Source organism: Falco biarmicus, chromosome 6, assembly GCF_023638135.1.
Source record: "Falco biarmicus isolate bFalBia1 chromosome 6, bFalBia1.pri, whole genome shotgun sequence".
Classification (NCBI taxonomy): domain Eukaryota; kingdom Metazoa; phylum Chordata; class Aves; order Falconiformes; family Falconidae; genus Falco; species Falco biarmicus.
The window spans coordinates 87,373,412-87,397,408 of record NC_079293.1 but is presented as its reverse complement, the minus strand read 5'-3'; the positions used below and the strand labels follow the sequence as shown (position 1 = coordinate 87,397,408).

At 38.4% G+C, this 23,997-nt stretch overlaps 1 protein-coding gene across 4 annotated transcripts in view; it reads right to left on the bottom strand.

Annotated features, from left to right (window-relative positions):
* PPP3R1 (protein phosphatase 3 regulatory subunit B, alpha) overlaps positions 1-23,997 on the bottom strand; it is a 40,939-nt gene that overhangs the window by 5,658 nt on the left and 11,284 nt on the right. Inside the window, exons 2-5 of one of the 4 annotated variants that reach the window (XM_056342817.1) lie at positions 14,153-14,389; positions 14,023-14,047; positions 11,799-11,838; positions 2,225-2,401 (exon numbers count right to left, since the gene is read on the bottom strand). In XM_056342817.1, coding sequence (XP_056198792.1) covers positions 2,225-2,401; positions 11,799-11,811 — 190 coding nt within the window. In that variant the 5' untranslated portion in view covers positions 11,812-11,838; positions 14,023-14,047; positions 14,153-14,389. Of the gene's footprint in view, positions 1-2,224; positions 2,402-2,603; positions 2,880-11,798; positions 11,839-14,022; positions 14,048-14,152; positions 14,390-23,997 lie in introns of those variants that run through there. The other 3 variants (XM_056342818.1, XM_056342816.1, XM_056342815.1) reach the window with 3 other exon arrangements.

Here is a 23,997-nt window from a genome sequence, read left to right as displayed (position 1 = left end):
AAGAAACCAAGGAAATCAACATTAAAAAATTTTTAGAATTTTTTTTTTTAAATTACCCTAAAAACTTTGAAATCTTGCCTGCCTTGAGACACTTAAGTGTCCACACACTTTGATACTTTAATGTTCGTTAGCAGAAAGTACTCCAAACCCAATACTGCACTCCCCTAACAGACCTGTTCACACCAGTATTTAGGTAATTTTGTTGCTAGACTTCCACAAGCTTCTGATACTAATCTACTAAAGCTGCGCCAGTGGGGATTTTAATTGTACAGCTCCTGGAGATGCATTTCTCAAAGCAAAGTTACATTTAAACTGAAAACTGCTCTACAATAAATACCTAAAAAAATATTTTCCTGTAAGAAATAGGGTAAAAAAAAATATATATATATGTTTACACCGTTAACAATGAAGTCATTATCCCAGGAGCAAAGTCCTGCATTGTCAAAACACTAAAACCCTGGGATGCGATGTGTCTGGATGAGATCCTGTAACTAGATTTCTTAAGAGTTCTGGGTGGTAAAAACAACAATAGTGCAAAACCACGAACTAAACTGCAGTATAGAAATAACACAGAGGTATGGAAATATAGCATTAGGCTGCAAGGCCTACTACAGTGTCAGTATGTTTTGTAAAATTAAGTCAACAATTCCTATATGATTTATCAATAAATTGCTTGACTATTAACTTGAAAAAAACAAAACAACCCACCACATTATGCTTAAAGATCTATCTAAAAAACCATCTAGGTCTTTCAACACAAGAATGCCATTTTCCTCAGACCAGTATTTTTCCTTTTCAATGGGCTCACGGAACAGTTTGGGCTGGAAAGGACCTTAAAGATCCTACAAGTCCACCCCCTGCCCTGGAGGGACACCTGCTGCCAGCCCCATCCAGCCTGGCCCTGGGTGCTGCCGGGGGGGGGGGGGGGGGGGGGGGGGGGGGGGGGGCAGGGGTACCACAAGTGCTGTGGGCAGCCTCCTCCAGCATGTCGCCACCCCCATCGTTAAAGATCTCTTGCACTGATCTACCCTCTTTCAGGTTACAGATCTTTCCTTTGAGCTTCCCTCCGAGACAGATATAAAGAAAGTAACTGAATCAAAACCAAACGCGGCCAGACAACAACAGAATTCATTGCCGCTTACTGCGACAGCATCACTTTACCATGGAAAACTGATTCTGACAACTTCCTCTTCCCACCCAAGAGGAACAGCTCTTGTTAATTACATTAAACAGCTCAATGTCATACACACTATACCGTCATCTTTCATCAGTATTTTTTCACAAGGGGATTTTAAGCAATTACATACAACTATTACTGCCGATACCTAGAAAAAGTCTCAAAAATGCAACATTCCAGTTACACTGTAGTTCTCCCTATAGAAATTTAAGGTGCTTTTTTTTTTTTTTAGGTTAGCAGCTTTTGTGTGTTAATATTTTATTTAAAATGTCAGCCTGTCAATAAAAGTGAGGTTTAAGAACTTTCTCCAATTAAATAAAACTCCAAGAAAAACTGCTTAACCTTTTCTAGTCATGGAGCAACAAGAAATTCTAAGTACTACGAGACATCACTTCTAAGGGTCAGAGACTGTTTTAACATCAACTAGTAATGAAGTTTTTTTTCACCTGCTGGCCCTTTTAATCATCAATATTCAAAGGAAGTCTAACATTTTAGAGGAATGTACTAAATCAGAACTTTAGTTTTTTACTTCAAGCGCCCACCTAAGAACTACCAAAAGAATCCTGTAAAGGAAGCATCAACAGAAAATTGCACCACTTGCACAATTCAGAAAACTATTTTCAGAATCCTCCAACAAAAGGCAGATCCCATAGAGTTTGCATAAATACAGCTTACGCACAGACACCACTTACGCAGTCCATCCCACTTTTTTCAGTCTCTTCAGCCTAAGAATATACTTCAGACAGCACCACAATTAAAGTACACTAATTCAGGCTCTTACGACAGACTCAGTGAGTAGCCCCAAATCAGTATGACCTGGAAAGCTATTACTAAACAATCTGCCCTTTTAAGCATTTCATTCAGGAGTGCCCTAATGTGCCAGAGAAACTAGTTTTACTGGTATTCAGTTTCATTAGGAATTAGCACCTTATTTTGATTAACTAGTCTTCTTCACCCCTCCTTGCTCAGCTGAAGCTAAATTTGAATTCCAAGCTGCAGGAATTCTGATAAAATGCCACCAACCTGTCACAAAGCACCACGTCTTACCTTTGAAGTCCACTTCTCCATTTCCATCTGTGTCAAAAATATCTATTACTCGCTGTACTAACGGATTCTGTTGCAATTCAGGTAAAGACATGAACTCTTCCACACTCAAAGAACCAGAGTTGTCCAAATCAAGCTTCTTAAATCTCTTTCCTAGTCGTTTTATCTCATCAGCATCAACTGAAAGGAAAAGAAAAAAACGACATCTATTCTCGGAAAGGCTTCAGTAAACCCTTCGCCAGTTCAGCACAATGCATATTTCATTGCTTTCCTACCAAAACATCCTCCTGATTTATTACAGCTATTAAATGCTCTCATGGAAGATTATAAAGGTAACAACAAATTCTGAAAACTAATACATTTTATTTTAAACAAGCCTTACCTTTTTTCTTCCCTGCACCAGCCATAACACAGTTTGTCTTGTGTCTCACTGAATACCACATGCTGACACAACATTTTTAAGGATTGAGGATGCTTAGCTAGTTCTTAGTCAGACAGCTCTTACAAATGCCAAGTATGAAAAAAGTTATAAGAGCCCCAAGTTTTGTTCAAAGGAGCTAGCATTACACATTTACACTAGACCAATGTAATAAGTGAGAAAGACGATTGTATTAGTAAACACATTAGCAGAACTAGCGCTTCTTCAGCACACCAAACCTGCGGTCTCCTGGGATACATGCCAGGTTAAGCAGGTTAACACAGTCCCACTGCTGACCAGCTATCATGCAGCTACTCAAAACATCACCCAAAACAGGGGTCCTCAAACTTTTTAACCAGGGGGCCAGCGCAGATGCAGTGGCAGGCGGTCATCTGTGGCTGCTTGGATCCCCCCCCCCACCCCCGACGGGGGGTGGGTCTGTAAATACCAGGGGAGGGATTGAGGACCCTGGGGGGCTGTATCCAGCCCGCGGGCCGTAGTTTGAGGACCCCTGACCTGAACAGACTTAAATTTTTTTCCTCCACCTCAAACAGACATGTAGCCATGACCTACAAACTTTTATTTATTTTTGTCCCAGAAATTAAAGCAGATTCAGGTTCTGCAGCTGTACCGCTTCACCTATCCTCTTCAAATTTATAGAGCATCTCAAATGACACATGTACTTAGTACCCTACTTTACACCTTAATTTTGCCAGGAATGGACTAAATCTGTAAAGCCATAAAAATGACTAAAAGAAGTCTTGTACTGTTTGCTGCTGAAAAGCTTGAAAAATTTTCCCCACAACAACCTGAAAATTCCCTGTCAGCAGCTTGATTTACAAGCCCAAAGTTAGTTCACACATCGCTCGCCACGTCTGGGCACAGAAGGGGAAGCGGGGTTCTTTGGAAGTCCTCGAAGCAGCCAGCATGCAGCAAACCACCAACACCTGACAGAACCTGAAGCTTTCGAACTCCCCATACCGATTTCCTTCCTAACGCAGTCTCCTCAACGTTTCTTAGCTCCATTTAGAGCGTCTGCTCCAACAGTAAAAAAAAAAAATTGTATCTTATTTTCTATAAGGCACATACCATCTGGTCCACTTTACATCACACTAATACCTTCTTAGGCTTTTGTAGAAGTGCAGCACTAAAAACGACCAGCACTGAGCCTTCCCAATACACAAGGTCAGCCAACGTGCAGGGCATTGTTCGGAAACGGTGGCCGATTCAGAGACCTGATTCTCCACCAAAGCAGCAACAAACTCTCAGCTCAGTTTCTTGATATCCTTGTCTAAAAAGCCCCAAATCCAAACACACATACATATAAACCATGCTATTGCAAAAAGAAAGGGAGAGAGCATGCCAGAAGCCCAGATTATTTTCTGTCAAGACTTATTTTACCGAACAGTAAGTTCTGACATTCCGCAGTTTGTCAGTCTTGGTGACTGCTTGCAACTGCAAAGGCAGAGGGCAAAAAAGGATGATCTTCCTTTTGCCGTGCCAGCGACTTACAGATCTGATTCTGCCCCTAAGGCTACAAAAATAAGGCTAAACAGCGTTGGTAGAGGCTTAAAGTAGTTTCTCCTCAGTTCCCAGTACGCAATTTGCTATTTCTATTGCAAACGAGAGCCTTATTAATTAAGCCACATTCCTTTTTCCACCCGTTTGCGTGGAAGCCCAGAACACGATGAGGATGTACTGTTAACGGCACAGCACTGCACCACAGCGTCAGGAGCACATTACTGTTGGCGTAGCTCACAGAAACCCCTGTGGATCTCACAAAAGGAGCCATCTCACCACGTGGTACATAATCATGAGACTAAAAAACAGTATTAAAAGAAAACGGCAAAGCAGAGTTCCACCGGCAGTTGCCCCTATAGCTGCTTAGGAGTTCCACCAGCACAAAACGCTGCTTCTCACCAAAACACTGAAGGCATTTATCAACTCTCACCTCTGTCCACAGAAACTCCTTGGTCCCCGTTTTCCTCAAAACCTTGCCACTGCAAATGGAGTCAGTTTTTGAAATGGTTGGCACTATCCACCCTCACTCCCTGCCCTGCCGCCAGTTATTGGACCCACTACAGCTTAATGCAAAGCCAGCACCTTGGTGAGCTGTTAACACGCAAACCTCATTTTTACTACAAGCTCTACTCCAGACTTGCAACTTGCATAGGAAGTGTTAATATCCTAAAAAAAAATCCTTACAGCAAAAGCATTTGAAAAAACCCCAAAACATTAAGCATGGCTTGTCACACTACATACATGAATACCTTTTCCCATGTAAAACAAATGTATGAATAGATAAAATTTATACCTATATTACAATAACATAAGGACTTGTCTGGCCATTACATCCGTCTCTGTCTACTTTTATTAGTCACGTTGAAAATTATGTCCTGGTCCAACCACAACTCTCCTGCTTCCTTACCTGGACTCAGAAATCACAATGTCTTTCAAGTAACTGGCCATTATTTTGTTAAGACAAGTCCTGCACAGATGATCTATTCTTGCAACCAGGAGTTTGCGGCTGCATCTAGAACTCACGGTGGGGAACCTTGAAACAAGTTCTGTGAGGGTTACTATTAGAACTATTTCCTACTGAAAAAAACAAGAGCAATAAAAGGTACATGAATTACTTTGTAAAAACACCAAAAAACTTCACTTTAAAACAACTAAACAGGAAGTTGAATATTAACCTATAGTGTATATAATGCACTGTTATCCTCTTACCAGATCAGTGAAATCTCACTTCCAATATTAAGACTAGCACTGACTAAGATGGAAAGATTAAAGCCTCCTAAGCAATCCGAAATACTTCATAGTTCTGCAATTTCACAAAAAACACAATGGAGAAGAATGACAGAAGCATTAATAAAGATGAAAATGAAAGAGGCTGACTCTCCTCTCCCTTGCCACACAAACCAATGAGGTAACAGACTGCAAGCTTTGAAACATTTCTAGCTTACTTCAGACAACTCTAAGCATCAGAACAGAGCAATGACATTTTTACAAATCAGAATGTAATCAAACAGATACCTGAGCCAGGCCTGAGACCCGCAGGCACGAGGAGCATCATTTTCTCAGAACCCAGAAGTATCATTATGCAAAAGTCTTATTTCATGACTCCAGCTCATTTCCTGTCTTGGGAGCCAAACTTTGTAGTTTTTCCTCACAAATATATAAGCAAAGACTGAAAGCGAGACCCAGAGTTCCGTGAATGTTCTGCTATGAAGTGGGGCTCGTTACCATGTATGTCAGTCAAACACTGCGACAGCTTTCAATGATTACAGCTTGCACAGAAGTCAGGCAAGAGCAACCCTGCCACCACACCAGCCTGAAGTGGAGAGGTAAGATCTTCTACGCAAGGTGTGCTAAGAAAATCTTTTGCCAGAGAGGTATTCTATCTAGAGCTAATCTGTCTCTAGCAGGACCTACCAACATGAATTGAAAAAGAACGTTTTATTGGGACATTCAGAAACTGACCCACCGCACGCAATGTTAACAAGCAATGCCACACAAACTGCATGCTCTGCCGTCATCTGCTGGGCCCCAGAACCACGGTTCACTTACCCAGCCTTGCATTTACAATCAGCCAGATAATTAAATGTACAAACCAGCGATGCTGAAGAGAAGATGAAAGCATGAAATTATTTTTTTTCTTTTAAGGATTGTAGTCAAGGAGGTCAAGACTATGGATGATAGAGACAATCAGATGACGGGAAGGGGAAGATGTTGGAAAGGCATGAAAGAACATTTCTCAAGAATGTTTTTTGTATTCTGCTGAATTGTAGCAAAGCAACCGCTGTCTAAATTATGAAATCAGAGTCTTCACACTTAGAAAATGTTAATTAACTTTTCTCCACATGAACACACATCCAGTTTCATAGCTCATACAGTCAATTCCAGTTCAGCTGCAATAAGCAGTCCAGGTACAGACCTTCAGCAGCAGTTTCTACTAGAAATGGGATGACAAATCCCTCATTCCAACCCTTGAGACATTCAAGGAAGGTGTCTGCACTAGAGATCCGAGAAAGGTTCTACTCTCAGGGGACAAAAAAGCAAGTCAAAGGCCAGTACCAAAGAAATTACATCTCTGCCAAAACCTGACCAAGTGTCAATCTCGTCCAACGTTTTGTTTCTGGCAGTGGGCACGCTGTGGATGAGAGTACTGGAGGAGGAAATAATGAAAAATCAAAGTAATTACAGGAATAGGAAAACTTCCTTTAATAGCTCATGAGCATGAAAACTTCTGTTCATAATGAACATATATAAACAAAACTAACATCTGCAGATCAGTGTTTTATAACTGCGTGTATGAGAACTTCATATCAGAACAATTTAACTATTTTTTCCTTAAATATATTGCGAGCACCTCACTTACCTTTAAAATCCTTTCCACAAGCCAAAATTTAAAAAGCATAGACACTTAAAAATTCCTATTTCAGTAATACCTTTGTCTTCATAAAATAGCTTTATAAATAAAATAAGGGTATAAAGTAAGGAAGGAACAATTACAGTATAAGCCTTAAATCTGCATAGTCTTTGTCTCTTCCTTCTTCCTTCAGTTGTTCAGTCACCATTTCTGCTAACTCTGCCTGGGCTGAACTTACCTAAAAACCACATAGGTTTTCTGGGGTTGGTTTGATTTTGATTTTTTAAATGAAAACAGCACACATTTATATGTAACAGCACATTTCAATAACAACCTGCTCATTTTTTGTTCAGATTTCCTCCCTGAATGTGCATATATAGCAGTCCTCATCTATGATGGATGTGCCCCCTTTTTACAAGGCTGCTTTTTCCTCAGGACTCAGCAACAGACTGACTTGCTTAAAATTTCACATAGATCTCACTGAAGAACAGAGTACTGAATTAAATTTTCAAAGCCTGGATAAACTACTGTGTTCCCTCTTCTCTTAATGCTCCTTACAGCCATCCCAGTGCCCACATGAACGTCCCGAAGCTATACTGGAAATGTAAGGCACAAGACAGTTCAGATACAGTGAAGCTTTCTTTAAGCTGGAAGGACTGATGGTGGCAGTAGCAGACAAAAGTTTTCCAAGACAAGCTCAGGAGACCAGGAGAGACATGAAAACACCAGGAAATCCAAGGAGGTCCAAGTCCACAACAGCGTAAAAAGGGTGGTAACATCACTGAGCAAAATAAGGAGAAGCAAGCTTTGTTTACATCATTTGAGGCAGACTTTGCCTGTGACTCATCCCAGCAGTGTGAGCTTCCTCGAGCTCTGGTCACAGTGAGCATTCCTCCAACCTCAAACTCCAGTTAGCCTTTTTTGTGCTTTGCTCACCAGCCAACACGAGGCTCTATGCTCCCTACACTTTTCAGCAGAATCTGAAAGTATCCCATCAGCCTAGCACAGATGCCTGTGCCTACAAACTTACTACCTGGCTGGAAATACCACCTGCTACATGTTTTTTCTTTAAAAGGCTTTTGTTGGTAGCCCTGTAGAAACATCAATTTACTCACTGTTTGAAAGCACACAGAGTAATATATGTTTATTTCATAATCCATTCTGAATTTCATTCACCTTGTAACTAACACATCAAGGTGGTTTAAAGCCATTCCAGTATTAAGGATTTATTGTTAAAGAATTATCATTATTTTCAAAAGATTCCTCTTCCATCCAAGCATCAAAACTCTAGAGCCAGCAATATCTGCTTCGTATCTTAAATTCATGTGCACATCTCTAAAAATGTGATGAATCGGGTTAAAATGCAAGGACTCCATATTTCCAAGAAACTACACGTAAATGCTTTGTGTAATGTTTTAGTACAGGAGGTTTTTTAGCGAGCATCCAACTGGGAGATACGTTGCTACCTATGCTGAATAACCCACTCCTCTCCCCCAACACAACAGCAGAGGATTATCCATTACGTTTTAAAACAATTGTTTGTTTCAAGCTATTATTCACATAACTGGTGCTCAGATGGCATCATAAAACTTATTTAAATGGCAACCCAAAAACCTTACATTAAAATCCAAGTTTCTGGAGTCTAGTATGCTCTATGTTGAAAAGTAATTTCAGAAAACATTTAACTATTTTTTTTTTTCTAGTCAACATAAAGGTACACAGGCTAGCTTCCTATTAACATGATAGTCAAAAGTAATGAACACCATAAAAAGACTATACTTGAAATCCACTACATTCAGTGGTATTTTAACAGGGTAATTACTTATGTATTCAGAAGCACCATACATCCATTGCTGCAGAGTACCCTTGTATGCATCTGCAAAGCATACAAGCCTTAGAAAAGCTGTGTATCTCTCAGCAAAGAGATGCTGAGCACTTCTGCAAAGTAAGCGTTTACCTAAGTGTTTAAACCTCTGTTTACAACGTTGGCATTTCAGATACTTGCTCAAAGTTACAACTAGCAAAAACCAGACCACAGTGTGGTCAGAGCGTCCAGTTTCCACATATTTTTCAAATATGAGATCATTATAAACAAGAACATTGCTAAGGCACTGGAAAAAAAGTTTTGTAAATAAAACGTGTTGTGAAAATTTTAAGTGTTTTCAGGTTTAAAAAAAAAATGTTATTTCCCTCCCCCCATAAGAATGGATTGCAGAGATCTCAAAATAAAACAGACCTTCAGCAAACGCTCTCACCTCTATCTACAGTCTTGTCTGATTCACGAATATAGTGTTTCAGAGTAGCAACCAAGACAGCCATTTCAGTCTTGGAGATCCGATTTCAAAAAGATGACGCCCTTGAGAACACATTCAACCACTTGTCTTGTATATGCTTACACACAGCTGGCCTAATCCTTTTCATGACTTCAGATGCATCAATTACAATTTCCTAAGTTAGAAAACAGATACTGGCCTCCTCATCCTAAAAACAAAATATACTATACAATATTGTTTATACTACAAAATCCTATACCAAGAACTTCTCTCTACTATAAAATACTACACTATAAAACATTGTTTACTAATCTATAAAATAGTTTTCTTCACAGCTTTTTGCTATGAAGTTTTCTTATGAATAATTTGACACAGCTTGGCTGACAAAACCTTCACCATGTAAAAAAAGCACTAGATTTCAGTAATTTCTCAGACACAGCATAGCTGAGAAACAAAACCATACTGCTTTAAGGAATCCAACAACACTAATTGACCCACTGAAAAGAACTGATGTTCTAAAATGAAGGGTAAAAAGAATATTCTTGACTATTTAATTAGGCACAGAAATTTGCTTTCTGTAACTGCCAAGATTAAAACAAAATTATTCTTATAAAACACCGAAGTAGCAACTGCAGCACCAGGCAGAAGTTATGACCCAATGCCATTGTGCAGACAGCATAAATACATTATTGCCAACTGACAGCCTCCCAAAAATCTATCCATTCCAAAAGCTGATCAAATGATCTTCAAAAACCTTGCCTCATCTTTCTCTGAAAGGCTTTTGTCCTGTTCCTGACCACTACCCAGAAGCAGCGTGAACATTTAACACTGGAAGAAAAAGGTGAACACCTACTCAGAGGACTCATTCACAGGCATGCTACTGCACAGGTCTCCAAAAAACTCTGCTCCTTCAGGATATTCAGGCATGCAAGTTCTTTAAGCACAGCACAATCATTGTGGTGATTAGGCACAATCAAGCAAAGGAGTATCTGTGGTAATTAACGTCTTCCCATAGTTATGTTGCCCAGAGAAGCAGCTCACACTTCAAGAAGGGCCATCAAAGCAGAAAAAGCTTCATTTTTCTGGGAAAATCTGGGAAACCTCAGATTTACACAACCGACATCCTCCACATACAGTTTAAACACAGAATCGAATGTGGAAATCTTCTCTTTCTCTACAATAAAAGGGGGAAAACAAGCCCAGTAGTAAACCTTCAGGATGACAGTTGCTACCAATAAACATAACTTGTCCTAGAATCAGAAGTTAAGGATGGCAACACACCGCTTACAACACTGGCAGAGACATACCTAGCTATAAAACAACTAAAACCTCCAGAAGCATGTTTGTGCCTAAGGAAAAACTGACCAATGGAACAGTAACCTACGACAGACATACATGATTCAGAAAAAGACTTAGTCTTCATCAAATATGAAACTTCTGCCCACGCATCCATGTTTAATAAAATACACACAGCGAGCGTAAGACAGCAATGCAGTGCTGTGGGTAAAATTCTCAAGTATTTACAGACTGATGACTCAAATTATAATTCATGTGGTCATGTGTATGAGGCATAGAGGTCTTGCAAGTTACTAGATAAAGTCTCATTTCTCTGAAAAACATATTTAGAAAGATTCCTCCATGTAATTTATATTACTATTTGACTTAGAGCTGGAGTTCAGTTATGACTAGCATTGTGAAAGCAATCTAGAAGACAGTCCCTATCTTGAAGAATTTATTTACCCTATTTAAAAACAAGATCTGATTCACCGAAGAGGAGGACTTTTATCCATCAGTCCATACACACACACACAGGTCTACACACAAACTGTGCTGGAGAAAAACATTCAAGGAAAAGAGCAATTAAAAATAAGTACGCTTAGCATACCACCATGGGGCCATTTCACAAGACAACCCTTTCTTTGGTTAGCTTTCGGCAAGAAATACTTTTGTTATTTTTACAGGGCAGACTAACCCCACGAGACTGAGCAGCGTATTTTATGCGCACGCAGCCAAAAGCAAGTAACACCAAGTGGCTTCTCACCTAAATGCCTGGCTGCAAGCATACACAGGAAAAAAAACGCTTTTTTAGCCTCAACCTCTCTTTCCTCTGAGGGCACAAAGGCAGCTTAGGCAATATACGCTTCGCTCCTAACACAGGACACGCTGCACCATGAGCTGCTCCACGGCTCTGAGGAAATGGCACTGCGACCGACAGCAAAGCCCCATCAGTGAACTACCAGTTAGACAGCAAAACCACCATAAGTTTGGTTTGTGCTCTAATGGGGAGGAAAAAAAAAAAAAGTATCTTTAAGCAAGTCCCTCCCCCAAAGACTGACTGATTTTTGATTTTATAATCCAACAGCAAAAGCTACGTTATTTCCAAAGGTAATCTTTCACCTTTTAGTTTTACTCTTTTGGTTAGTATCTAAACTGCGTAACTTCATGCAGTAAATTCATACATGAAATTTCTCCAAATAAGATTAATCTAACAATATAATGCAGCAGTTAACTTACAGTGCGAGCACATTTCCAAAGGGTAGCTTGCCTCATTTCCCTGAAAGACAAAAAAAGAACAAAGTTGCAATTATTCCCAAATTAGCTCAGGGGAACTATCTTAAGTTTCAACACTGTAAACATCTCAGGCAATACCAGTTATATGTTTTTTTTAAAAAAAAAAAACAACCACCACATATTTTAAACCCAACAACCAGGGACAATGTTTTATTTGGATAGGTCTATGTTACCAAAACATACAAAGAAATATAAAACCATTGAGTCTCCTCTGATGAGAATTCCCATGAACTTATCAGCAGTCCACACGATGACAAGAACTTCAATTCCATATTCTAAACTCAAAAAAAAAAATCACTACTTATATATTGTGCAAATGCTACTTTTCAAGTTAAAAATAGTATTTAATTTCAAAACTTCACATAATATGCTTTACCATTTTATTTTATACACAGAAACAAGCACGTCCTTATGAATTACCATGCCAAATATTACTCACTTTGCATAGGAAAATCAGCATTATTTTCTCCCAAGCCACCATGCCCACTCCCCAAAAAAGGATTCACACAGGAAGAATGATGCAAGAAAGTGGTTTACATGACCAAAAATTCAGATGTTAACAGCTTTACAATTAAATACTTTTGTAACATACTATGGTAGCTACAAAACAGGAACATGTTGAGTGGAAAGTTGAACTAAGATACCAAGATTTTAAATCCTTGCTGCACTATAACAGTCAGAGCAAGAAAAATTAAAACCTTGAGGGTACAGTCACTTTGAATTTGCACATATTGAAATCTGCAACTACTGCAACACGAACGCCAAAAGACAATAGTATTAGAAGTTAGTATTTTTTCTCCAAATGCCTCGCTTTGAGCCAGAGAAGATCACAACACACACTGGCTTAATGCCTCTTCTGAATCAGTCAGCAAAAGAGTGACCAGGTAACTGAAGCGATTCATAACCGAGAATTATTTTTTTAGGGAGTGTTTTAAACAAGAAAACAAAACACATTTAAGATGAGTCTAAGACACACACTATTCAGCAGTGATTCTCTTACTGTGTGGAGCATAAGGGATTCCATAGCTGAGCACTTGCACAGAAAGACTCCTCAAAAAATTACATAAAATTGAGCAGAAATACAGAGATTACTTGACAGAAGGGGGGGAAAAAATAAGGAAGAACTACATTTAGCCTGGAAGCATGCAACTGCATTTCCTAATAAGAACAGAAAGGGGCAGAACAAACATTTCATGAATCTAAACATGTCTGAGATGTGTTGTTCAGGGCAGGGGGTTGCCTTTTTTTTCCCACCTCCAGAAGACATTCACTTTGCTCATCCCCCCAATCCACAAGGTTTCTTGCTTCTTTAGAAAAGGTTAATACATTTGCTTTAGAAGTAGAGCAGCAAAAGATACAGCCTTAACTCTTCCCCAATGCCTACTCATAGCAAGACAAAGTAGCAGACAAACACGGATGAGGACTATCAGGTCCCTAAAACCTCAAAAGCATGACTGAGACACTCTACAAGAGAAACTTATCCCACTGTGGCAGGGAATCCAGGAGAACAGTGCCACATGAAAATCTTGGATGGAACCCAGTCTTAGAAAAAACAGTGAAGATCAAAACAGGTAGTAAAAGCCTAGTGTACATAAATGAATATAAAAGGGTAGGGGTTTTAAAATGGGGGAAAGCAGAATTTTGAAACAAGAAGAAACAGGAACCAGGGGATCCAGCTAGGCTGCTCAAGACACGAGGTCATGAAGAGGCAAGAAAAACACCAGACTGGAAGGCTGCAAATTAAAGGAGAAAGTCGAATTAAAACCAGTGCACTTATGCACATGCACACACAAATATACAATCATAACTACATTAGAAGACTGTTCTGGGCAATTATATCCCTGTTCAGGTGTTGGGAGAAAGTTCATTTCTAGCACAGGGTACCAAAATCAATCTCCCTAAAGCTGCATTAAAGGCTTCTGAAAACTGAGCAGGAAGAATTACAAAAACAAGAATAACTTTTTTCAGTTCACGAACTGAGTAAGTGTAATGTTTATAAGGAGTCTTACTATGCATTTAGATGCACGTGCTAAACCATAATCAAGTTATCTAAATGAAGTAGCCTATAAAAAATATTTGGAGAACAGAGGACAAAAGTGAATACATTTCAGCTTAATTTTACTGTGAAACTTTGTTACTGCTAAAAAGAAGTGTTAAGAATACTTACCTATCCAGGACTGGAACTTGGGTATCTACAAAAAAATCAGAAAAAAATATTAAGTGAAAATGTACAAATTACATGACTGCTCAATATTTGCAACACGGTATTTAATTAAGGTATTTTAAGAAGTAGTTACCTGCTATGGATGTGCTGAGTGTTCATCTTCACAGAAGAATCCAAAAGTGAGTTTTACAAAGACTTAATCTTTCTCTTTTTTTTGTACAAATAAATGTTCACGCTACTCACGCCAAGATTCCAGTTTGCACAGCTGTGACCTGGACAAATACAAAGGTGCTCCTCTATACCAGAGACTTGAACCTCAGAGATGATGATTAATGGTTTGGTCTTGGGGGCAGGCACTTTTCATCCTATTCTGAACAGCAATATGAAAACGTCACTTCTTTGTCCCCAAATACAATCAGTATGTGTGCACATGCTATAAGGTGCAATATAAGCCTTGAAACACAAGTGCTAAATAGATTGTGCATTTTCTTGCTCTGTAAGAACGAGCACACAGTAAGATGGAAGGTCTAGAGCTATACTCACATTAATGTATTATGAAAAAAAGCAGGGAGGGAAGCCCAGCTATGAGACTTCAAAGTGTCAAATAAGCCCTTTAAGAAAAGGGAAGAAAACCAGGTACATATTTTCATCTGTGCAGTTTTAATGCAGAGAACTACCAAAGCTTAACATTGGGACCAGGTAGCATTCAAAAGAATGCTGGAAAATACTACTTCAAGACTAGATGCACTAAAAGAAAATTTGACAGTTACTGCAAGATATCATCATAATTATAAACCTTATTCAGTAAAATAACACAGCATTGACTTTTTTATGATTTTAAGATTATACTCATTTATGAAGACATAGATTACTGTAAAATCTCTGAACAGCATGTTATTTCATCTCTGATGCAGAAAAGTTGATTTATACAAACAAATGTGTAAAGTAAGGTTCCAATACCACTCTTAAGACTGCCAACTTAAAAACCTCATTATAATATTAGTATTTCCTGCCAGATATATATTTAGCATACCTCACATGAAGTGAGAGTATCCTCTCATATACACCATATTAGCACATTTAGAAACAAGTGACACATGCTTGGTTGAAGAAATGCAGCTTGTACAGCATCAACACTCCACAACAGATTTACTTGGCACCTACGCCTAGTATAAAACATGCTTTCCTCAGCTGCATCTGGGTATTAGTACCATTCTGCTCGAGTTCCAACTCTTTTCTCTCAAGTTATACAATTAGAACAAGTGGCTGGCATACTACGGCTATTTTGAATAGCCTTATCCTTTTGGAAAAATCTTGGAAGTTTTCTCAAATGCTGTTAGATCCCTGCAAGTTAATTCCTGGTTAAACAGCAGCAAAACCATGACTTAGAAATACTTATGGATCAAGGAACAGCTGAGTCTACTAACAGACTGAATACTGCAGAAATATCAGTTTACTAGAGAAATTAAACCACTTCAGTAAAGTATTTCTGAAGTTATATGACATGTAGTTTGTTTCTTTAAGAATAAAAATGTTCCTTGCAACTTCATTCTCTAGTAATTATTCTCCTTTTCTCCTTCCAGCAGCCATGCCTTTACTGATTAAGGATAACCTATTAATGGACTTTAGTCTTTATTTCTTCTGTAGATTATCCATAAAAACATGTTTCTTTATTTCTCTTTCTTTGGCAGTTACTTCAAACACTAATCGCTCTCTCTTCTTAAGATCAGTTTTGTACATGCTCCTCCAAGACAGAACAGTTAAAGGCAATTATCTTGACAAGTTTCCTCAGCAAAAGACATGAAGAGCTGCGGATAGAAAATAAAAATGAAATTTGCAATTAGCAAAACTAGCAACAGAATCTAAATTTTTAGCTGAAGTTGTTCATACAGAACAGCTTGTACACATTAAGACATCAGACTGCAGAGCAGTCCTTCAGCACACATCAGCAGATACTTTCTAGATCTGTTTGACTGTATGTTACTTTGCTGCATAAGGAACATTTTTTGTAGATAGTTCAGAGACTTAAATTACAGTATCAGTCTTCAATTAGTTTTCTGCTTTTATAGAAAGCAGAAAATGTGTTTAAATGCCAGCAAGCCACAGTGTCAGCTTAGGACTTGGTTCCAATTCAGTCCTCAGAAGGCAGTGTTGTAAGGGCCTACAAATACAAATGAACTCCTGGAAGAGTTGAAAAGTTAGATTGTTTCAAAGCGTTTGATTTGTTTCCCTAGCCAGACAACGGATTAATTTAACAAGTGGCAAGAGCGGTCTCTTAAGATCTGTTTAGTACATGTCCAAGCAGTAGCTGTCTGAGATTTACTACAATTCTTGCAGCAACATAGAAAGCAGCATAATAAGCTCCTCCTTGTTGTAAATGGCCTTAAACACACAAACCACCTTGCCACTCCAGTTGGCTTACACCTAGGCACCAAAGCTTTCCGCAGAAACAGAACATTATTAGTGTATCTGCATTTGTGTTTTTGACATGTAGGCACCTCATGAGGTATTGTCAACACACCATATGCTGTGCTTCCTGCATTTGCTCCTGCACCTTCTACATTACTAATTATCTTTGTTACCACAAGAAAGAAACTAGAGTGGGCAGGTGAAACAGTTGGGGGTCAGAACCGGGGATTATTAAGATAATAAATTTCAATTCTCAAGTTACACAAAAAGCTAATTTTCCATCACCCACTACTACAACTAGAAAAGAATAGGAGTGTTAAGAAAGATGGTGGAAGCTGGCAAGCGATCATTTAAAAAGCACCTGCTCAAAAGACCCTTCTTCCTCTTCCACAAACAAAATGCTTCTTTATCTTTTCTCATTCTCCTCCATATCACCAAAATTAACAGTTAATGAAAATTACCTGCTGCAGAGAATTCTTCTTTCTCCTCATTTCCTTCAAGCTCATTTTCCATATACTGCCATTTTCACAAAGCTTTAATGATGAAGAACTGCCAGTTTGCTGAAGAGAACTTCGGGGGTTGGATTTTTGTTTGTTTTTTCTTTTTTTTTCCCCTTTTTTTTAATGACCCTTGTTTAATAAGTTACTAGAGCTTTGGCTGTCATAGGTTGGCACTGTACCCTTCATCAACAAACACTACGCAAGTTGGCAAACTAAAAAGGATGGCATTTGTTATCAAGGCTCTAAAAAACTTTTGCATCAATTGAACATGCCAGACACATCCACAGTGGTTTAAATTTCTTAAAATGAATTTCAGACAAAGGTCAGGAGGCTTTAAGCCACTTTAATGTTTGAATTTCTGAATTAAATGACAGTCACAAAAATACACAAGATGTCACCTACTGTAATTTGTACATTTCATATGTGAATTACCAGAGCAATTAAAGCCTAAAAGGAGTTTAGAGCACAGATGAAAGACATGCCCAAAATTTCTGTAGACAGTACAAGAAATGTGGTTTAAGACAAGACAAACAGGAATACGGTTTCAGTGGAAAAGAGCAGCAAGAAAAACACCTTCATATACCCCATTTGGCAACAGCATGAATATACTTCACCTTTTTTGGTTAAGTCTGATTAGAAAAAAAAAAGACAAAACACCCTCAAACTACTCAATACAGAGAAGTTGTGTCTTAGCCTGTGAATCAAGAAAAACATGTTACTGGTTATCTTCCAGTATATTTAACAGGAATACCTAATTCGTACACTATCTAAAGGAAACTTGTAGAGATGTCACAGATAAGGTCACTAGGGAATCTAGCATGTGTGTTTGACTCTGGAGTAATTAAGTCACCTTTAGGCTTTTCATTGCAGCCACTAAAAGTCTACTTAAAATTGGGATATCACAACAGTTACAGGAAAACAGGACTATAATTAATTTAGAAGCCAGCAATAGTGCTGACTAACTGCCAAAATTTAGAATTAACTTTTAAAACAACTTGGTGGCTTTTACATTGTTTTATGCAAAGCAACTACTAAGTACTTGCTTTGCAAAAGTATTCCAGGCACAGAGTGCAACTCCCCTAAATACTAGCTCCTCAGAATAAGCAGCAGTCTAGCACAAGACTTCTACTGAAATACTAAGAAAATACATCTACCTCTAAGGTTAAGCAAAGCGAAGAAATTAGAGGGCATTAAATTAGAAGGCATGTAGAAGTTCGAGCAACTTAAGGGCAGTGACAGTTTCACTGCCGACCCCAAATTCTCAACCTAGTTTCTAGGATTCCCACAGAATTTAAATACTTACATACAAATGCCTGACACCCACCTCACATTCAGTAAGTTCCAAAATTAAGTTTCTTCTTCTAGAAGCATCTGTACTACACTTCCCAATCTCACATTATTTTTCCAGGCCACCAACAAATCCATTCACTCTTCTGAGGGGCAGCCTTAGTCCTTGCCTTTCTAACCCCAAACCTAAGACAGTATGACAGCAGTTTAAGCTGCAAGACTTCCAAGCTGAACCCAACCAAGTCAACAATTTATTGAACCTTCACAATTACACAATGTTCACAATCTGAGTTCTGCTTATGCCCCATTCATTTTTTGTATCCAAAGCTGTGAAAAACTCCCGCCACACATTTTATAGCCATCACCTTGTCGGACCATAAACCCAATGTAGTACTCAAAAGTTGGAAACCATCTCATTTCACTTCAAATCTGGGTGCCATGCAACAGAATGAATTAAACAGGTTACAAGTAAGCAATACATTTTTACAGGTTATCCAGAAAAGCAAGGGATTACTGGAGGGGGGGGGGAAGAAAAGAAAAGGCAAGGGAAAAACATAGAAGCAGCAGTAATTGTACCAGGTAAGTAGCACAGATCACAAATGGGACAGTAAACTACTGTCATTCACTTGGTAGTTGAAGAGTTGCGACCTCCTGCTCTTCTGAGTAAAAATTCCCACTAAACCCAGTAATTTTTAACAAAATCCCAACGGCTAGAATTGCCATTGTATATTTCACAGAATGGCATGGGTCATGAAAGAAACACAGACATAGTCTTTACCAAAGAAATATTCCAATGGTATGTTAGCAAAAGAATAAACAGCATTTCTATGGAAAAGTATCCACCATTTGTTTTCTTTAGTTAGCCCAAAAGAGAGTGCATATCATAGCAATAGATCACAGTTATTTTCTTCTGGACCTCTGAACACAAGATACATCTATAGAAGCAGACTACAAAATATATGTATTGACCTTAAATCTTGGTATTTAGTTAGTACTTCCTACAAGCTGTTAAGAGTTCCCTAGGCACACAGAGATAACAAATGGATCAAACATCCACCAAGTTTCAGAAAGTACCCCAAATATTAAAAAAGAACTCCACTTTGAACTTCCTTTTAAGTTATTCCATGCCTTTCTGGGACACATTTGCTTTCCCAACTATGACTGTTAATCATTGGGAAAACCCACGAAGAAAAAAAAAAAAAGAAGCTATTTATTCTAGCACAAGAGTTTCCTTCATTTAGGAATTTGTCTAATGATTTTTAACTTCCTTGACTCAGCTACAACTCCACGCTCGAAGCTTCTAGCGTTGAGGACACTAAACCAAACTTATCCAATAAACAGAGAGAAACTGCGAACTGCTATCGTCTAATTCTTGCACCTTAATGCAAACACATACACATTTTTCAACTCTGAATTTGCCAAGGGACTGCTAACTTGCTCTCCTCTACTTTTTAGTCATATAAACAAATATTATCTACAAGAATTGAAAAAACTGAGGCATGTTTTTGATAGCCCAGATAATGTAGTAACTGAAGTGTCAAATGCTTTATAAAGTCTAATGGTTTATCTTTAAAAAAAAAAGCTAGAGAAAGCAGACAAATTTCATTTGGGATTAAAAAAACCCCTTAGTTATATTTAGTTAACACACTTGTCCAGTCAATTTATGGTTTCCTTTGAGGAGGTGGCGGCATTTCCCATTTTCTGGCAGCCACGATTTTCAAGAGGATACAACTATCTAGACATGATACACCCACAGCTCCTCAGCATCCCTGTTACAATTCCTAGCTGTTAAAGGCCAACTACATAAGGCTGCCGACAGCCTTTCATTCCACCATCTTCAGTTAGTCTCCATCCTGGAACTACAGCATGAACTGTGCTCTCCCCTATGCCTGCCGATGAGTGTAATCGTTGTCCCTTGAAGCTATAGTAACTTTTTGCCCAATACTTTCAGTTACACTTCTTGGAAGCTTTCCTAGAATTCTGATAAACCACTGAACTCGTATCAGTTCTCAGTTTTTATATATGATCTTAACTCAAAGGTGAAACTACAAAGGTAGAAGAGAGAGGTCTTACAGCTGATGTTAATATCCTAGCTCAGTATCTCACCTGAACACAATCATCAAGGAAGGCTACAAGCATTTTGTAGACAAAAAAGGGCACTGCCAGAAAAACAAACAAACAAACTACAGCTTGTTTTAACTTACCTTTGGAAGCAGAACATTTCAAGTTTTAAATGTGTTATCCCCAAAGCAGCCTAAATTTGTTAATCCTGCCTCTAAAGAAAACACTGTGACCTTCAGTGCTGGAGGAACTCAAAAAAAAGATTAATACCTAATTCTTCAACATGGCATTTAAATTGCAGACATCAGAGATAATGAACCAAGGCAAAGGGGATTGCTGGATTTGGGATTACAGTAGAGATCAAGTCAGGTTAAAGCCGTTACAGCATTCTGGCACTGTTGTTCTTTGCAAGTACACAGAGTAAGTGTTGTAATTCCCCCTACCACGTTTAAGAAAGAACAAGTCTTACTACAAAAACCTTATTTTGGATGCATTTATTCAGTTTGTCGATAACAAGAGAAGGGATGATTCTTCAGAAGATTCCTTCCTTCATACGTACATCAGGTTCTACCACCTCGCCCCTCAGGATGCAAGAAAGACTGCACAAGTCTTCGGAAAAGCCTGCAGTTTACTCCTTAGTCACCACCTAATCCAGTCATGGCTCTGCTCAAGCTCCGTCAGTCATTTTCAGGGAAGCCACTTGGCCTCTGGCTGGCAGTTGGCCAGTCACTTCTGCTATGCTTTATTTAAATCCTCCACTGTCCACGGGTCTCCTCCAATATGAGATATTAATGGCTTAAGGCCATCTCACAGTCAAGTAGCTATTCTAGGATATCACAGGGAAGCCCTAAACCACTGAAGCAAGAAGCGAACCTGAAATTAGAGACAGCTACTGTTGCCAAAGCCTCCACCAGACAGGAAAACTAAAGGAATCAAAGAGTGTAATTATAACGATAAAGGCCAAATCCTCTTAAAACACCCCTTACCTTTATTAATCTTACAGAACACATTGGAATAAAAAGTATATATGTTCAAATGAAATTCAAAACATTAAAATTTAAAATGCATGGGTTTATTCTAAGTGTTCAGGACTGAAAAGCAACCTGCAAAGTCTGTCCAATTATAGTAGGGATTCTACAATTTATATTCATATACATAAATGCTATAGCTTTTCCTATCTGAACCCAGTTGCAATTACAGAGCTTTCAGGAAGTCTAAATGAGCATAACCTTGATGGTACGGTGAAGTACTTGGTTTAATCCTGCACCTATATATACAGACACACAACACTGTCTACTCAGCTGCAGATAAATTAAAGTTGTCTTCAAGAAAAAAAATTGTCAGAGTGAGACATAAGGACCCAGTAGAAACACCGAAGAAAAATTTGCAAAGCTGCTTCAGAAGAAAGCACGATCAGAGTGGAACATGATTTTACTGCAGTCCTCTTCCTGAATTTGGAAGGAGAAAAGGAGCCACCAAGTCAGAGCATACATTGATTGTACCATTCACTAGATCCCTGTCTATCCCCACAAATCACCTTACACAAGTTTGATGTAGACAGAATAAAAACAAAAGGATAACTGGATTGCTTTACACTTATCTCAGTTGTTGCACCTGTAATATATGTGAATATTAAAAGTTCTCTATTCTATTTTACTATCTCCCTGGTGGAATTTGCAGTATGTCAGGTAGATAAGATAATTAACAGTGCTAGAGAAACAGTGCAGTGTTTTAAAAACAAGGTGAGGCAGTGAAAAGACTGTGCCACATTTAAAAAACTAACAAATCTTGTTATTTGAAAAAAACAAAACCTCGTATGTATGAGAAACCATAACCTCTCATACAAAATAAGAGCTCTCACTGGAAAAAACTTGCATCACTGCAATCTGTAAATAAAACTTGAGAGAAAACCATTCATAGGAACAGAAGTGTTAACTTTATGAGCTAAGGTACAATTCCCTGCGTGATATTAGATAATTTCACTTTTGGCAGTTCCCAGCTACTCCTTGTTAGAAGCAACGACCCAGTTTACTTATGTAATCACTACAGAGCTGGCATTTCTAAAGCTTGCATCACTCTTGAAAATTCTCAGAACCCTGTAATTTTAAAAGCATAAAAGGAGTAACTAATTCTCCAAAGGCCAAGGAAAGTAGTTTCCCAGAAAGATTCTAAAGCAACTCAGCCTTCAGTAGGTGAACAATAAAGTTCTGCCACCACTAAATCAAAGTACGTTCTGATGCAATTAACAATTCACATTAGGAAGTCTTTGGGGTAGGACAGGTTGGTCCTCCATGGCTTCTGGAAGAGTCAAAAAAATCTGCAGGATACTCACTTATGTTAACATACTGTTTCACCTACAAAACCTCTTTCTAGGTTTACTACATAAGCCTCCTCTTTAGCTAAGGGAATTGAATAAACTTAAGCGAAGAGACCACAGCAGCCGCCTTTCTCAACTTTAAAGGTAACTGCAATAAAGGTTCACCTTGTGACTCCGCTGTTACACAGAGAGACCACACTAGGGAAAATGAAAACAAGACTACGCTATCCAAGCAGAAAATTTGTAATCCAAGCACAAAACAAGGTAAAGAGGAGACTGCAAGGCAACAGAATCATTAATGACAAATTTTAAACAGAACAAAATATAGATCTTTATGCATAACAAAAAAGGAGCCGAAGAGTTTTACAGAGCATTTCAAAGAGGACAATTTAAGTAAGTATAGTGCAAAAGCTTTATGGGAGGAAGCATAAAACATGACTGACAATGACTAAAAGCATCATGGAAGTATCAGTTAAGGGTCAACATCTTAATAACAAAGAAATGACACCAACTTACACTTAATGGGATACCTAAAAGGAAACTAAACCCAAAGCGTACTGATCTTGTTCTTCAGGAGACTGATGGATACACATCGGATATCGTCCACTTATCTTTTTCATTTATTCACTTCATTAATAAGGATTTTTTTTCCCTTCATTGGCAAATGTTAACATGGAAAATCCAAACAAGAACAAACAGTAAATCGTGTCATGCTTGTGTGGAGTAACAACTTCAAATTTAGAAAAGTAAATAACAGAACAAAAGAAACAAAACTTCACTCAAAATATTAAGCCAAATTATGCAAGCATCACTGAGAACCTGGAGGGACTATGAACAAAATCAGAGTGTTTGCCAGTAATTAAAAGATATTATACATAAACTATCATTTAGCATCCTATAGTCTGTCAAATGAAGACAAAACTACCCCAAAAGAGTCCAAACACCCATTTTACAGGTAAAAGATTCACTAGGCAATTAAGCCTCCTTCAGTTTCTTCTTTCTCTGCAATAACTTGGAGATGAAACAGGTTTTGTCCAAAGCACCTTCCCAGAAAACAGACAACATTCAAAACTTCAACACAAAACAATAAAAGTTATCCAGCAAAACTGAGAATTAACCACTGGCTGACCTACATAGAAAGAGGGACAGAACAGTTACTTTACAAGAATACATTAACTTGACCTAAAGCCATATTGAAATACAATTTTCTATATATATACTCTCATGAGGCTGCTTTCAATTATGCCAATTTAATTCTCAGCACTTCCAGATACAATGAAACAAAAAAGAACTGGGAAGCTTGAGCAAACAGTCCTCTAGAACAATCCCATTAAAAAACTCTGCCAAATTAATTGGTAGTTCAATACCTCCCTCCAAAATTAACAGCAACAGTCAAGAAGTTAA